General features: G+C 38.5%; 1 protein-coding gene across 1 annotated transcript in view; it reads right to left on the bottom strand.

Moving 5' to 3' along the window:
- The window catches only part of GRAMD2B (GRAM domain containing 2B), a 54,003-nt gene extending 36,826 nt beyond the window's left edge, over window positions 1-17,177 (bottom strand). The window contains exons 1-2 of the mRNA XM_075727108.1: window positions 17,059-17,177; window positions 4,667-4,912 (exon numbers count right to left, since the gene is read on the bottom strand). Of these exons, the coding sequence (XP_075583223.1) occupies window positions 4,667-4,912; window positions 17,059-17,177 (365 nt within the window). The remainder of the gene's footprint in view (window positions 1-4,666; window positions 4,913-17,058) is intronic.
- Between the last annotated feature and the right edge of the window lie 939 nt (window positions 17,178-18,116).

Below are 18,116 nucleotides of genomic sequence, written 5' to 3' on the forward strand. Positions count from 1 at the left end.
GGAAAAAGGAGAGAAATTCTCACACAAAACTTCTGGGGTATTAGTAATGTGGTGTCAGGCCCCCTCATAGTGAATGTGTAACACATTGTATGTGTGCTCACTCCATCAGCACATCTACTGCCAGTTGATACCAGTGACCTTCACACAACTTACTATGCAGAGTCACAGAAGACACACTGCATACTGTGCATCTTACCGATGTGTCTTACTGTGTGTCATACTGATCAGAAGAACAGTATGGGAAGAAGGGTTAATGGCAAAACACAGTGGAACTGGTGAAGGTAATGGAACATCCATCTCTCTCCAAATTGTTCATGGCAACTTTCTTAGTATTCCGAAAAAAACCAACCTTGTGACATGTAATAGTTCAGTTTTGCTACCTATGAGGTGGCACTTGGCCAGTTGGCACTTTGCTGAAAAACACAAGCCAGTGTCTTCTCTTAGTTCATGAGAAAAAAAGCAGTCATGGCATACTTCCCAAGCGATATATTGCCCTGGATGCCTCATGGATAGCATTATTAGAATGCTGTGATGCCTAGATCTTGCAATTTATAATTAAATAACAGTGGTTATTCATGGCAGTGAAATCAATTTTTCTGCCTTTATAACCGTCATTTAATATATTGGCCCGCTAGGCAGGAAAAGATAAATAAAATATTGCTTGTTCTACACTGGTGGATCAGCTTAACTTTATTGGTCATCCTCTGCTTATAAATGTCCAAAAATCCTGGGTGACATCCAAGTGTGACATCTCTGTATACAGATTACATGCACAAAAATTGCAATCCAGGTGCACCAGTATGTTTAAGACATCAAACAGATTGCGTGTGTCTAATGAATAACATTGCATGCATGCATGTATGTAATTATTGAATTCTGTGTATTGTAAAGGATTGTAAAGGAATACACATGGATATCTCTTTGAACCAGATATGCATGTATGCGTGCAAACATTCATGGTATATCTAAATATGGTGATCATTTTCTAGAGAGAAACTAGTCATCTGGCAGTCTCCAAGGAGCAGCAGTATAGTATGTTAAGTATGTGAGAAAGTGAAAGTTAGCACAGCTTCTTTGAGGATAAATTGAATCTTCCTCAAGAAAAAATAGTGCCCAGACTTTCCAGGAGTTTAGGAAAGGATTGTTCTTACTCTGAGGAAAGGAATGTTAAAGTGAGGGACACAAGATAATGTGAAAGAATGAATCATGCTATCAGTTCTCTCACAGTCTTTACATCAGATGGGGTTGTGAATAATAAGCTATTCTGTTGAGCCAGATAGACTTACTGTTTTGTCTCATTTAGAACTAGGAGCTATATTACTTGGGGCAGGGGGTGGGGCCGGAACGTAGATATGTCTTGCATAGCAAGACCACATAGGGTGAATGCCAAATCCCAGGTGCCAGCCTTTGAGCAGTAAAGTGGTTGCTAGTGTTTCGGGTACTCATGATTGAGCTATAAAGACAATACACCTTTTAGAAGATGGTAGGTATGTGCTTATCTTTAACATGACTGCTTGGATTAGTCTGAACTAAGCCACAGCCTTACAGCAGTGCATTGGATGTTTCTGAGAGGTATAATTTGAATGCAGAAGTAAATTTCCTTAAAAAAAGTTCACATTCCCATCCAAAAATCGTCAGAGAGAAAACCTGAATCATCCTTTCTTGTGTCCAAACAAAAACCCAACTGCAACAAAACAATCTTTACAGTTTATGTTACAAGTTGTTACAGTTTTTCCGTTATTCTGGTGTCTGCAAAAGATAGGTAAATATTAATGCCAGATCACAGATTGAAAATGCAAATATTATATTTAATTGATTTACATTGCAATGCACCAAATGAGCTACCAAGTCAGGCAGAGTAGAGTCCAGGACCCTTTTGACTTCCATTTCCATGACTTTGCATTTAGAAAACATACCTCTCCATACTGTACTTTTTTCCTGTTTTTTTTTAAATTTATAATTTTTACCTAGTATCAATGTTGCTGGCAAATGCTGAATCCTCGCTTTTTTTTTTTTTTTAACAAGCATTTGATATACAGCCTGCATATGATTATTGCTAGGGTTGATGTTAACATACGTAGCAGGTATGACATTCACAGAGCTGGTGGTCAGTAGTCCTGATCTAAATTGCTTAAAAATCTTATTCTTTTGTGTTCAATATATTTTTTCAGGGTCATTCTGAAGATTGGTCAAAACCACAAGGCTTGAGATTTTCCTAAAGTTTATGAGATCTGGATGCAGGGTATTGACTCATGTTATAGGAATAGGCTCCAAAGGGGAGGTTGAGATCCCTGTTGTTTTTTGCCAATATTTTGATCTGGACTACTGGAAAATGTTTTCTGCTAATGTCATACAACTCTATACGTTCATGCTGATAAAATGCTGCATACACATGTGGCCAATACTTTTATCAATACAAATCTCTGATCTATTATGGATGGCTGACACCTCAGCTATACCTCTAGAGTCTTAATTTGCTTTTGAAATCAGTTCTGCTGTGTGTCGGAATAATGTGCTGCCATGGTGATAAACTGTGAGCTCCCCTGTCTGAAATGTTAATAACCCCCTAGATTCTGGCAAATTTGTGATCATCCACAGGGTGCCAATTACAGTGAGGTGAAAACAGAGGTATATAAAAACTTAGGCATATAGTCAGTTTTTGTCCTCAGGCATGAATAATTAGGTTAAACAAGAACAATCATTAATACAGTAAGTTTTCTCTGTGGATGCATCTTCATCTATGGGAAGTATGTTCTAAGTAAATAGAACTGTATTGAAAATAGTACCTAAAAATGCAGACCCTGCATTTCTTTTTCCCAAAAGCATTTTCCCTGATTTGTCATGTTGCTCATTTTGGATAAGTGTATCATGACTGCGATAAACACATGAAAAGCAAGTTTGGTGAGAGCTTAGTCCAGCTACTAGCTTACTGTGTGCAATGACGCATTCTTCTTATTGGATTGTCTAGTATTTGCAGCTTTCCATTCCATCTTTGCTATTGGTAGAGGTATAGTTTCACAGCAGTGCTTTATAATCATAGTACCCTTCTTACTGAAACAGCAATGGAGTAAACTGGATTTCTAGAAGGCCTGCCCCTGCCACTTGCTACTTGGCAGCACGTTGATTATTGAGAAATCTGAGGCAAAGGACTCTGTTATTTGTAAAGGCTGATCCCGTTGCTATCAGAGCATATATGGTAGCTTTTTGTGTACCGGTTATCTAGTGGTAAATAAAAAAGTAGGTAAATCTGTCTGCCCAGTGTTCCGGGCAGGACAGAGAAAAGAGGGCAAACTTTCCATTTCCCAGTTTAGAAGTGGTTAGACATCACCTACTTGTGTTGAACCCTGCATACGCCAGTGTATGTACTCATATCCCATGCCTAATTGGCATACAAAACCAAATGTGGATGTTGTTTTAAAAAACAGGCTCTAAGTGATTAGTTCTAGGTAAGACCCTTTAAGAGCTCTAATTAAAACTTAAAATTTCTGATTCCTTATTCTCTGTTCAAAACTGTTGGACATTATCTCTCTGACATTTAAGTTGGAAGAAAGGACGTTATGCAGATAGAATATTAAAAAGCCCTAATAATATTTCAGAAGAGGAAAAATGAGGCCAGCAGACTTTTTTATACTTGTGACCCAATTAGTGATATGAGCCATCACCCCATATAAAGAATTTGTGCACAGCTACAAAGAAATACAGTTCAGTCACACAAAGAATATGTAGAGGTGCTCCTTCCAAATCACTTCAGGGTGGCTGGGCACCGAGCTGATATTAAGGACAGCACTTGGTAAGGAATTTTCAAGTTGGTTAATACCCAATAAATGTCTAAAGCTGCTTTGAATAGCTTTCTAAAGATATTTTATTCATAATGGGTTGACATAAATACTATGGATGTTTGCTTGTCTCTTTCCTGCAGCAGATGGGGAACGGTAAGTAAGTGCCAGTAGCCCTCTGACACTGCCTTCCCTCATTTATCTATGCTAAAATGTCCATGATTTATACAGAACTCTTCATTACAATGAATTCCACCTCAGTGTGAGTCCACAATCCAACAAGTCCACCCTTCCAAAGTAAGAAAACAGATTTCCCCTTAAAAACTGTTTGCGATTGTTCTGTCAGCAAACCCTTTAGCGGTATTCATTCATGCAAGCATTTAACTTCCATGAATACTCCTTATCATATGGTAGCATTTCTCTTGAAACATAATTTAATAAGCATTGTAAAGTTTCATATAGGCCAAAATGCACATGAAAATATTTTCTTAAATTCCCTGTTCTAACAAAACTTACATTTGTTTTGTACAGAGATCCACTCAAATAGCATAGATAGTATTGGATGACCACACAGAGGTCATTTTAAGACTTGAGTTTATTGCGTACAGTGCTATGCACAATCAAAGCCCAACTTGAGTGTAACAGATAAGGAAAGAGAGTGCAACACCCTCCTGCCCTCCCTTAAAAATTTCTCCTTTGTGGTAGTGTTCCCATTCCCAGTGCAGTCAGTAACGTGAGTGAAATTATCTCTGTATGCATTGCCTTCTCATATTAAGCTTCCTCTTCAGGGTATTTTCAATGGTGTATTTGTCCCAGTGCCCTCCTGTGTTGCTGCCCTGTCCCCCCCAGCATCAAGTACATACAGAACACTCAAACACGTCAAGATTTACCTTATAAATACTGATCCGAAACTCTCTGTAAGGCTGATGGGGCTGTCGCTACTTGGTATTCGGAAGCTGTTCTGACTTTCAGAATGAAAAACGGAGTCCTCCAAGGAAAAAGTCCCTTTTCTCATTATTTTAGTGGAGTTAACTGCACAGGTAAGTTCAGTTCTAGAGCTGAACAGCTCTAGCCTTTCACTGCTACAGTCTTTCACTGCTACAGGAAGTGCAGTCTTGATGTGATTCCAGCTCAGGCTAATTTTTAAAAATCAGTTAATGAGTAACATATTGATATGACATCGTATGGTGGTTTTCTTTTTTATCTGCAGCATTTCATAGGTTTACTTGGAAACAAAAATCATCAAATCTAGGTGCACTGTGTCTGGAATGTCATTATTAATAACAATAACTTGTTTTGATGAATTAAGAAAAAGAAGGAATGGAAAATGAGAACTCTAATTCAAATGACGTTTCATTGACAGGTTTGTACCAAAAACTGTAACATGGTCTGTCACAAATTCTACTTTGTGAATTACCTACCTGTCTCTAGTTACCCAAGTTTGAATAACATAATTGTATATCTTTCAGAAGTGACTGTATCCACCCATCCTGACATGTCAAAATTATTATATTGCACTTCTCCAGTGACAAACTGGTGCACATGTACGCAGGTAGCTGCTATAAAGTCAAGTCATTGTAGTTCAGCGTAAATACATATAATCTTTTAATTTTCTATGCACCAAAACCCAGCTGAACAAAACCAGTTTGCCTTACCATTTTTTCCATAGGAATTGGCAAATATTAACTACAAATTTACACAGTTTTCTGTTTGTTGCAGATGACTATAATGATTAGGTTAGTCAAGGAAATGACAAGCGATATTTTTTTAGATTGCAAGTCCTCTTGTAGTACCAAATTAGCACCCCAAGGCCTTCAGAAATTCTGTTGAACTTCATTTAGGGCCTGCATGGTAATAAGGGTTTATCTATAAGACTGAACAAACATGTGGAATGTAGTGCTTTCTTTCTGTTCTCAGCATCTATAAATAGATTGTGAAACAATACAAATGCATTTGGACTGTTCCCAGGTTTTACTTGTAAGCTCAAAGACATCTAGTCAAACTATGATGTCTTTCTCCATGGTTCTTTTTTTTTTTTTTTAATCTCTGGTTTCTTTGCATGACTGAATACCTGGTCTTTGCTTTTTAAAAGATAAAATTTACTTTGTGATCAGTATTAAGTAAATGATAATGAAATCTATAAATGTCAGAGACAACAGGAGAAATGGTAACTATTAAAATACAGGATTAGCATAATAGCTAAGAAGCAAAGGTAGAAATGAAACAGCAATTTCCTTGGAAGTGGAAATTCTGAATAAATGTGAGAAGTCTTGAAAGAAAAAAGGCAGAAAGGAATGAAATACACACACTTCATCATCTTAGGTATTCCCTATGAAATGGAAAAAATTGAACACTTGTACCTAGGAGCAGTATTTAAGCTGCTTGGAAATCGAGTGGACTTCTTGTTTTTCCTGTGTTAAATGTTCTGAATTAATGCCTCCTTCAGTAGCTATGCTATACATCTTTGTTTTCCTGCTATCTAGGCCTTTTTGTTACTGTGGTTCTGCTAGATCCCGCGTGATCATAAACTACGAACACAGGGCTGGCTAGCTTGGCAAAGTCTCTGTACTTTATTCCTCCTCCATAAAACAAGCGATATAACCTTCAACAAATACAGTAAACAAAAGCTATTTGCGTGCTCTAGTCACAAGGAGAATTGGACTTGGCTCTGTTGTGTTGTTCACATCTATCCACTTAGGATAGGAAGTCTTTATTCTTTTTAAAGAAGCAAACATCCTTAAAACTGATTAGAAAACTTAAGTGACATAGTGAGCTCGTAAATCATTAATATGAAATATTTATCTTTGAAAACAATCTATTTGTATAGGAAAATGTAATGAAAACACTTCACTAAAAGTCATAACGGCAACTGTGTTCTTTCTGTATGTTTAAGAGCAAGCACAGAGAGAGGGCAATCAAATTTTTCCCTGAATGGGTAATTGCAGGAACATTTTTAGGAAGGAGCAACCATGACAACATCTTTGCTGTTGCCCACAAAACAGTTAAGTTCTCTTACAGAGCGCTGTACCCCCCTCTAAACTACTGTATTCCATCATACGCTACCACACAGTAAGTCTGTGCTTTCCAGCCTGCAACTGTAAGACCACACTGCATATGCCAGTACTGTAGGGCTCCTAGGTTTGCTCATGCCAGTGCTATACTAAGCAGGTCAGGTACTTAGCTGGTGAGTTAAATGCTCTTGTGGCTACACCGCTGGTGTTACTCAGCTAGTTTAGGACTAGCTCAGGCCTGACTACATAGAATCATAGAATCATTTAGGTTGGGAAAGACCTTTAAGATCATCAGGTCCAACTGTAAACCTAACACTGCCAAGTCCAGCACATGAACTTTATGCAGTGACACTGGCGTTATGTATGGCCACGTGAAGCAAAAGAGGCTTGTGTGAGAGTGCCCTGAGACTCTTACTGCTGCTGCTTATTAAGAGGACTCACCTTTTTTGAGTGTTGCAGCAGTAACTGCCTGGATTGATATGAATAGGAGGAGCAGGACGACAACATGCATTCCTGGTGGGAGCAGAGAGGTACAGTGGTGGTAGCGATGTCATTATATGCCCAAGGGATGGAGCTTTCCTTATTATCAGGCTCAGACAAACTGAGTTTACTATTGATTTCTAGTGACTGCACAATTGTGATCTTGAGATGTTTTGGAGATTGTTTTGGGGCTGGAAAAGGAGGAGATGGTAGTTGGCAGTTAGGAGCCCAAAAGGGCTGACCTGATGGTGCCTGTGAAGACTTGAATTCGTGCCATTTTTATTGGAAGGGGATCTAAGCTGTATGATCAGCCTTGGGATTGCCCTATTTTGATGCTAGCGTATGCATACCTTGTAGTTTATAATCACTATGGAAATTTTTAAAGCAGTGAATCCTTGTCTAATTCCTGGTATCCATAAAATTTTCCAGGGGAGGTTTAGATACCTACAGAAATTTCACCTATAGAGACGTGTTCCAGATACAGTACTTAATTTTCTTAGCTGCTTGCTTCAGATCTCTCAGCAGTAGTTAATAGATACCAATATCTTTTCTCTTTCTGATGCAGTGGATCAGGTGTGGGGAGAAGTTGATACTCCTGATGGTGTGGCTGTCTGCTGTACACGGACGTCTCCCCAGAGAATTGTTCTTTATGTTCTGAAGAAATTGGTAGCTTAGTGGCTTGTAAGCTTGAACACATTTTTTGACTCTTTGTCTCTTGCTGTCCCATATCATGAAAACAGTTTTCCCGCTTTATTCTTGTTTCTCTTCCTGTAATCTACTTTTATTCAACTCCATATGCGTATTTGGCCAAGTGTATCTTTATTTTTCTCAATTATCAAACTATGCCCTTTAATTCTGACCTTTGTCACTGACACTCTGTTATCGCTTACCTGTTAGACTATATCTTGTGGAGTCTAGCACTGTTACAATTGTTTCTGATAGGCAGACAGAGGGGAAAAAAAGTTGTCGGTGTCCTTGAACCTCATACAATTTTATTCTCAGTCTGTAGTGGCTATCACTGAAAGATTGGAGTTTGTCCTGACAAATTTACAATTCTCTTTTTTTCTTTTATCCCCACGACTGCTGTGAATTTTTTTTTTCGAAAGTGAGTTGCCCCAGGAAAAGAAATGGTAGTTTATTTTTGCTTTCTCAATTCCTGAAGTGTTTCTTCTGAGGAAAGAGATACCGGGAAATACATTAGCAATGCCAGTTATGTTGCACCTATTTTAAGTCCCTATGTCTTCACTAAAATGATCTCATGTTATCAGATAGGAAGAAAAAAGTGATGAATTCTGGGTATTGAGAGTGAGAGCTTTAATTTATGCTAGTAAAGCCTTTGTGCCTTGTGATAGGTAACTGCTAAGAAACTGCATAAAGATTGCAAGTTGAAGTGATGATAAAGGGAGATGGTATTAAAAAAAAAAGGTAAAGAGACGGCTGGAAAGATATTCTGAACAAAACATTCAATTTTATTACCATCTAAGAATGAATCAAATCAACAATAAAACAGCCGTTGTACTTGTGGCAGAATGTCATACTAGTGATTTGAGATGGTAGTAAATGTTTTTATGTACAATCTTAGAACAGTTTACATCTTGGCTGGAGTGCAGCCACAAAACCTTATAGATTTTATAATGAAGGGCAAGGGAATAGATGAGTGGGTGTTTCATCAGTTTGTTCTGAGCCCCAGAATTTACAGGCTTGTAAATTGGAATACGACTGTGCATAATTAGTCTGTTATGATCCCTAGAATAATTGGGGACACACACACACACACACACACCATTTAACTAGCAGCCTAAAGCAGAGAGTTCTTGCTTTATGGGTTTGGCTCACATAATTTTTGTTTTTCTGTGGTATATAAAGAAGCAGCTGTTCTGATTCAGAGTTGATGCTGTCTTCCATGGTTAGGACTGCCTTCAGTTTTTGTTTTCTTTTTTGCTGCCTGGACCAAGCCTATGCAAAAACTAGTGTTTTTTCTCTGAATTGGACATTTGAAAAGTGTACCTTTCCACAGATAATTCCAGAACGAAATATGGATCACATCTAGTTCACTATAAAATCAGTTTGGACATTTTTAGGTAAGTTTTACATTTAGGTTCGCATAGTCTGTTCCTCTTTCTAATCTTAGATTTCTTAGTTTTCCTCTTGAACTTGTGTTTGATCTGTTCTACCCTACGGTTAGTTTGCAACAGTGAGATATGCTCAGTTTGTATGCAGTAAGTTTTGAGTTGTGCCTCTTTCTGCTTAAACTTAACACCAGTACATTGTTGAGTATGTTGGATGCTACAGGCAGATACCTAGGATTGTTGTGGCTCCTGTGCTGCTCTGAATGCTGGATGAGAGCAGAACTGGTAGAATCACATTTATGGAGCAAGGAGACAGAACTACTTCAACTTGTCAGGTGCAGTGAGAGAGGTAGATAAAAATGTAGCATAGGATGACACCTAGAGGTATATGGGAATGAACTGAATGGTGTGGTGTCCATGTTTGTGGAAGCCAGTGACTGTTTTTGTCTTCAGTGATCCTGTAGGAACATGTACTTAAAACTATTGTCTTTGCTCTCTGGCACGGTGGTCACCTCAGTAGATGCTGTTGTGCTTACTCCACTATATGAATGCTTACTTTCCTTCCCCTGGAGCTCCCTTATGCTCAACTTCTGGAGCCACATAGATGAGACTTACCCACATGGAGTATTTGGGCTTCTCTGTGTTTGGGAGCCTGTACTTCCAGGCAGGAAAGAGTTTTATAAAAAACAAATCCACACCCAATGAACTTGGAAGAAAGCCACTGGAGTGGAGAAGAGTGTCTGATATGGTGGGGTTATGAAAGGCAACTCTGACTTGGGAGATGGGATTTTGTAAAATTTTCTTGTAATGGTAGGAAACCCTGAAGTCTAAAAATTTGGTGTACATACAGCTGTAGTGCTTGAGCACCAGAAGCTGGTAAACAAATGCAAGACAAAAAGTGTCTGAGTTTGTTGCTCTATGTGAGAGATTTGGGTTTGTAAATAAAACAAAAAAATACATCTTCTGGTTGATTGAAGGACTCCTGCTATTAATGATGCCTGGCCTGCGTGGCTTGGGTGAGAATGAGAGTATTGACTCTGTGGTGGTAAACGAGAATACAGGCATGCAAAGCAAATAGGCTGCTAGCATCTAACTTTTGCAGGGTGCTCCTTATTTGAGTAAATGGCCTGTTCTTTGCCTTATGGATGTTTGCAGGATATGCTTTAAAAAGGTAAAAAAATGAGCTTTGTAAGTGTATCTCATTCTTGAAATGATGTCTAGAGCCTTGCAGTACTATCAGTCCAAGCATTAAAAAATGTGAATTGATTTTTCTTTTATTATCTTCTCTGAGTAGTGTAAGCAGATAATTTAAAAAACACCAACAATTTTTTATTTATGCATTTGAATCTGGTGAGTTTGTCAAGGTTATGTTTTCAAACTTTCTGTGGTAATGGTGAGGATTACAGCCAGGCCTGAAGTAAAATGTTACTAAGAATGAGAAGTGACAACACTTACCAAGCTGGGGGCTGCTGACATGATAGGAAGAAATAAATTCAGTAATCAGCACTGTGAAATGTTGAAAATTTTTGCTTACCCATAGTACTGTCATCTCTGAGGTGAGCTTATGCTAGCTGTCTTCTGTCTAGACCTCTGTTTTATTGAACACCTCACTTGAAATGAGGTACTTGTCTTTACAGTGTAAAATACCATTGCTGACTATGCAGTGACACCCCCTCTCGAGGGCTGCATGGCCAAAGGCATTAGTGAATACAATAGGAAATTCCAGTAATGTTTAGCTAGTGTAGCAGCACCAGGAAGATGCGTGAGACAGTAATGAAGTCGGTGAGATAGCAGCTGGTAATACGGTTGTCAGTAAAACAACAAGGTGGTAATAGGAATAAAACTCCAACAGGCCAGATGTAATGTCAGTGTAGCAAATTGTTAAAATGGGAAGGGCTTTGAGACATTACACAAAACCCTACCGAGGTGAACAGAAGCTTCATCAGACTTCTAGTCAGATCACTGTCATACAACCCTGTGCTGCAAGAGTGAACTTAATTTGTAGGTAGGAAGCATGGAGAAAACTTCACTTGGTAGAAACTTGCCTACAGTAATCAATAAAGACAGTCTGAACAAATCATGGGTTTGGTTACTTTGATTTTCTCAGGAAGTGATTAGACTAGCCCATGAGGAAAGTAAACAGATCCAGGAAATTGAAGCACTTCAAGCCTGTTTTTCTGTCCTTTGTAAGGAAAGTGGCAACTTACTGCTTTGATGTAGTCCTGATCAGAATATGGGCCCAGCTGTTACATTCCTTTCCTACCTCTTACCATATGTTTTTATTAACACAAACAATAGGAGGAATAGTCAGAGAGACAAGTTTACTCTTATGTGATTGCACAGTAGAGTGCTTCCTGCAAATGAAAGAAAAATATTTTTAATTTTTTTTTTCTTTTCAAATGTCTTTTCAGAGATAAATTTCTGTCCCTGTACATGCAGACATCTGTTTTAGTCTGCTGTCTGTGCAACTGTGCTAAAAGCAAAACTTTTTTTGCAGGTATGGCAATTAGAAGGAGACTTGTCAGGGCAAAAAGTGTGCTAAAGTTTAGGTGCCACTCTTTTACCTTGAAGATTTTATTCTCTTTAGCTATGTACGTGATTTAAATTACATAAGCCTCGTGTTTTTCCTTCTTGAAGGGCAAAGGAGGACAGAAATCACACTGTTGCGAAACAGTTTCAGAAGCAAACTTCCTGTTTGCAACCTTGGTATTTATTTGCTTGGTTTTGCTTTTGGTTTTCCCTTGATTTGCTTAACCTTTTTCGTTCCAAGACACTCTTAAGTGTTGTGCATGAGTTGCTGTATGTACTTGTCCGGCCTAGAGCATTAGTTGCTGCATTTGCCACGTTGACTGACCCCATCTGCCCCTCCTGTGACTGAGAGCATGGTTGTAGTAACGCCATTTAGTACTTGTGAGAGGGGAGACCGTCTATCCAGATCTCTAGGGGTTGCTTCTCTTCTAGCATGAGAGGAGACAGTGAAATACCTGAACTGAGGGTGTCACTGAAGGCTGCTGCTGCTGAAAAACACAGGCGGGATGAGATGGACTCTTGTCATCTCAGCCGTAGCTGTAGAGCCTATCTGCTGCTGGTGCTGTCTGCTCAGCAGATCAGGTGGTGTGGTAGGGCCTCGGAGAAGGAAGGAGCTTCAGCACTCTTCAGCAGAGGGGTGAGGTGTTGATCACATGTGTGTAGTTTTTCTTTTCTTTTTCCTTTTTCAGTTCTTTTTTGTCTGAAGCTACTAGGCAGTCTGCAGCCTAATGGGAAGATTTGTTTTAAAGTACACATCAGTGAAAACTGATTGTTGTGCCAGTATTTACCATCTAAGAGAGTTTGCACTACGTCAGCTATTTATAAAAAATTGCAATTATGCGGTGATAGGTTATAACAATAGTGCCTCATTAGTCTAAAATACCTCTGTGCATGTTCTAATGAGGAGCTTAAAACATTGTACAAGCAGCACCTAATGAAGTTAATGCCATCCTTGAGAGTTGAATAACGGTAGACCTGTTTTTACAATTACATTAAGTGAAACTTGAAGATGTGAGGGTATTTGGGGAAGGTTAAAGGAACTCGGCTGATTCTGATCTAGTCTCTGTTACCAATTAATGCTGAGTGTTTGAAAGGCCTGTTGAAGCCACGATGCCATTAAGATACGTGAGGCAGGGAGAGCCTTCAAAACTTCGGCTCTTCAGTTTGACCAGCAGTACAGGACTGTGTCCTTGGGGTCCCCTAATACTTCAAAGGAATTACATAAAGCTATTGTTTGGCTCAATTTGTGGTAGGAAGCATTGCTTAAAGGAGCTGCACCATGGTAATTTTGGTCTGTTCATCTCTGCATATATTCCTCAGATGATGGTTACTGGGGTTAGGTTTTTAGCAACCTCCTTTACATATCTGTTTTGGTATTCTTATGGCAATTTTTCCTATCCCTTGAATGAGACTAAATAGATTAATAAAATAGATTAATGCAACAAAGTTTCCAGAAAAACACTTGTATTAATCATTAGTATATGCAGAAACATGTTTGAAAATATAAGGAAGGACTTTTAAAATCTGTACTAGATCTGGCATTATGCAACAAACATTTTGTACTTTCCAGTGGTTACATAGGTTATAATTTAAAATAGAGGCATTAGAGTTTCCATCCAGACCATTACTCTGTACTATTCTGTATTGAAAAATACCTTCTGTAGTCAACAAAAAAAAATATAACAAGCTACCTAGTAAGCTAATAGCATACAAAGCCCAAATAAGTTGTTGATGTGTCCAGAGCAATCTTTTATCTTTAAACCTGAGTATACATTTGTAGGTCAGTTTACTATGCAAAGCTATCAATTTGTTATTGATAAAATAATAGTACCATAAGTGAACAAAATCTGTTTATGCTTAAACAGGAGACATAGCCCAGTGTTCCAGTAAAACTGGAAACAATACTACTAGGCTTTTTAACAAGTAGGTTTAAATTCCTAACATTGTTTTTAATTACTAGCTATTTTTAATTATAATAAATATTACCTATTAATTTGCTTTCTGAGTTATCTAATCTGGCAGTAAATTATTTGTGTTAAGAAAAGACAGAAAATATCACAAATACTTGGTTTTTTTCCTCCCCTCACTTGCTAGATTTGTTGGTAACGTTTAAGGTTTTTGTCAATTTTATATCTAAAAGATTAAATTAAACCTCTGCAGACATACTTAGAATCAACTTTGGTTTATAATCAGATCGTTGCTTAGTTTAAGAAGTTTGTTTTTTTGTCAACCATTCTAATGTAATGTTAATCCTATGTCCTTAAAAATGCTGTTAAAACTGTTTTATACTAGGTTCTTGAGGGGTGATGGTAACTTTGCATGTATAATAGTTTTCATCAGCAGATTGTGTTCTGTGTATTGTTATTCAGGCAAGCACTGGATTTGTTCTTTGCCTAATGTACGTTCAGCCTAACTTTTGGGTTCAGCCTTGTTTCTGAGCTTTCCTTTAGAAGCTAGGAAAGGTGGATTGTAATGTGATTCTTCACTGAGACATCTGCAATTCCTGTCTTGAATTCTTCTCGAACTTTATTTAGGCCTTCAGCAGTAGAGATGCCTACTTTCTAAATTCTGTTGAAACTGCTAGTGATTAAATGTCCACTGTTTTTTATTCTCTTATGTTTTCTGAGGCAGTCTGCTGTGCTTTAGTGGCTTAGTACTTCCCACACATTTCTCCCTCCACCCTTCAGTAAAGTTTCCCTAGGACTCAACCCATTATGCCTCCCCTTGTAATCCTGTCTGTGTGTAACTTTTTTTTTTTTTTTCTTTTTTTTTAGGTGTGGTGGCGGTGTGTGTAACTTTCTTTTTCCAGGAGAAAATTACCACCTTTTGCTGTTCAACTGCCATTTTTACACCAAAATTTCCTGAAAATACTGTCTCTCCCTCCCTCCCATCCTCCCTGCCTCAGTATGCCCTCAAGGGGTATGGAAGGGCATAGACTATTACTTTGAAATGAAGACAAAATGGAATAGGCCATCTGGAAAAAATAGTCTTTCTCTTTGTGTGCAGTGAACTTGGACATTTATCAGTGTATAAACTGGAAAATGTTCAGGAAACAAAAGGTCAGGTTCTGTTCCCTGCAATCTAAATTTTTTTTTTTTTACCTACAAAGTAAATTACACTTTCTGTGTAAATTATTTTCAAACATGTTGACACTGCTTTGAATCAGTAAAGCAAGAAGACTCTCCCATGGTGTAATTTAGTATTTGGTTGAATAATATACATTATCACTAGAGCAGTGTAAGCCTTCAGTTATTTTAGAGAACAACAGTTAAGAAAGAGAAAACACCTCTCCAAGCTTCTAACGCTAGGGCAAAGTTTAATTTTCTGATCTAATCTTGCCTGAAAAAACCAGATGTGATGGAGCCAGTACCACTCACACGGGTGGTAAGGAGAGAGCTGATAAAATATTCTTCTGAAGCTTTATCCTATTTTCTTCTTTAATTAAAAAACCCGCTCCCCCCAGCGAATATCTTCCTGGTGCTAAGAAGTGCGAAGCCAAATGTCCTGCATGTACGGGAGAACAGCGCCACCTGGTGGGCCGCGGCGGCCCTTTGCCCTTGCTCCTCTCTTGCCGCTGCGCTTGCTGGTGCTGCAGCTACCACTTCCCATTTGCTTGGGACGGCGGCTAATACGGATGATAAACTGCAGGTCCTGCGGTTAATTTTGAAAATAGTACTGCAAAAATTTAGTGCATGAATTTTCTGCAGCTTGGGGTGAGTTCAGGATCTTTAATAATTCATTTATTTATTTGTTCTAAAAACTATTGTGATAACATTTACGTTAAAGAGCATCCTTCGCAAATATTCCCCATCTGAGACTGCTCTTGATTATCTCTGCAGTGCACTGTCTAATAGTTAACACAGCTTTTTGGTAATGGGCTTTCTTCCAAAGAAAACTTTTTCAACTGTGATCCATTAGTCCTTCTGACACTCATAAAATGAAGCCTAAACGTAGTTTGTTTTTGCAAGAATAGAAGATAGAATCATAGAATTGATAGAATCATAGAATGCTTTGGGTTGGAAGGCACCTTGAGAGATCATTGAGCCCAACCCCCCTGTAAAGCTGCTTTAAGGGGTTGAGCCAAGAATGATGGAACAAATGAGAAAGCTGTGATCTGAAAGCAGCCAGATGTCAAAACAGGTGCTTGGTAATTTACTTGTCGTGAGTTATTTGCTAGTTTTAATGCAAATTGACAGAAAGTAAGAAATTTACAAATTGAAGGAAGCTGTATATATATTTTCTCTATAGAAAAAGTATGTTCATTCTGCTTTTTACTCAGAGTTGTCTACAGTCTGTGACAATATTGCCTTTTCTACATCTGAGATTACTGGATAACAGAGTAGAACAAGTGTGTACCTGGTATGAGTGGTACTAGTGACATCCTCCTATATCAGCTGGAGCTCTTTTGTGATGTGGATGTTTGTGGTTTGTTAATTATAAGGGAAGCCATAAAAGTTATGGTGAATAATTCATACATTGCATAGTGGTTGTGGTGAATAGTAACTAACTTCTGTGAATTAATAGCTTGAGCCTTCAAAAAAAGAGAAAAAGGGAGGAAAGAAGCATTTGGGTCATGTGCATGGTTCTGAGAAGGCTAGTTAGCTACAGAACTGCTGAGTCTGTGCTCTGCTTTAGCTTTATCAGCTTGCGGGGTTTAGTTGTCTTGTGCTTTTTTTTTTCTCCCTGGTCCTCCATGAGGTTATTTCTCATCCTCCAGTCGTATATGGGAGCTTTAAAATATTAGGTGTTTGGTATATTAAATCACGTATCTGAAATGAATTGTAGAGAGTGACACATTAGATCCTAATCTGACCTAATTGCAAAGCGTGAGAGTCGAGTATGTCCTGAATATGATGGGGAAGAAAGTGTAACAAAGGAGGTTTAGCTCTGGAATCTGGATTTAGAAAGAAGAATTGTTTTTGTGTATGCTAGGGAATCTATGCTCAGTCACAAACCCTTTGTGATAACTATGTAATCCCTAGTTTGTCTGCTTTCTGGAGTATACTTGTTAAAATGATGAACACTAATCCAGACTGCCTGGTGTATGATAGAAGCTTGCAGACACAGATCTGACGGTTGATCAGAGCTGGTGTGGAGGCTGTTGTCAAGCTTGCATTTGGAGAGGGCCCATTGATAACAGTGCTTCATTTGGTGTGACGGTGCACAGAAACATGAACAGGACGTAGAGCTTACTTTATGTAGCTGAGAGAGCTCTGGGAGTAATTCAGTGGTCTGACTTCTGTTGCTTCTTCCCCTGTAGCAATACACCTGATAGCGTGAAGCTCTTCACCTGTTTCACATGGAATGTCCATCTTGGATTTCTTCATATGCACAGATGTGCTTATTGTGATTATTACTTATTTCCTTCCTAGTTCCCCTTAGTCCTGAAAGATGAAGGAGTATCATAGTGGTAGAACATGTTGACAGACTGTTTCTCTGCCTGTAAACCCACATAACAATCTTGCAACAATATTCCACTGGAAACATTGAGTTTGCATAGCTGAATGCAGCCCCACTTGAAGCTGGAGAAATAGGAGTGGTTACACAGTCCTAAAGCTGATGGAGAAGTGTGTACAGTGCTGGTTCATATTAGCAAGGAGTACTACTCATTGAGTACTTGAAATTACATGTGGAGCTGAGTATGTGTCTTGAATTCCGAAAATTCAATGGAAACTTTGCACTAGAATTACTTATGGGGGGAAAAAAACCCATGTTTGTGTGATTTGCTTGTTTGGCTTTTGTGTGTTTAAAAGAGCCCTCACCCCCTGGGAAAAAAAGATCCCAAACTTGCTTTTCACATCTTTGGAAACAAAAGTCTCTGAACAACATTTTTATGAATTACACTTTCTCAAAGGGGATGGATAGAAGAGGGATCAGAAATATCAACTTTGCCATAAAATATGCTGAAGTGTTCTAGTTTACCTTTGCTTCATCTACACCTATCTGTTTATGAACTCATGGCTTTTGAAGACTTCTGCAGTGTCTAACTTCATCTCCTGATCTGGAGACTGAATTCTTCTGCCCAACTTCTCCTCTAAGTAGTGAGTAGCTCTGCCTCTTGCATACAGATAGTCACATAGTCCATAGTCAGGGTTCTGGATTGCTAGAATTGCTGACTGCCTGTATTTGCATCGTATTTGCCTTAAACATTTTATACTTTTGCTTATAAGAATAAGCTTTGTGGGCTTGAGAAACAGTACTACACAAACTAAAATAAGGATTGAATATGCTCGAGCTCTGTTTCATCATAA

This window comes from Pelecanus crispus, chromosome Z (genome assembly GCF_030463565.1).
Source record: "Pelecanus crispus isolate bPelCri1 chromosome Z, bPelCri1.pri, whole genome shotgun sequence".
Taxonomy (NCBI): Eukaryota; Metazoa; Chordata; class Aves; order Pelecaniformes; family Pelecanidae; genus Pelecanus; species Pelecanus crispus.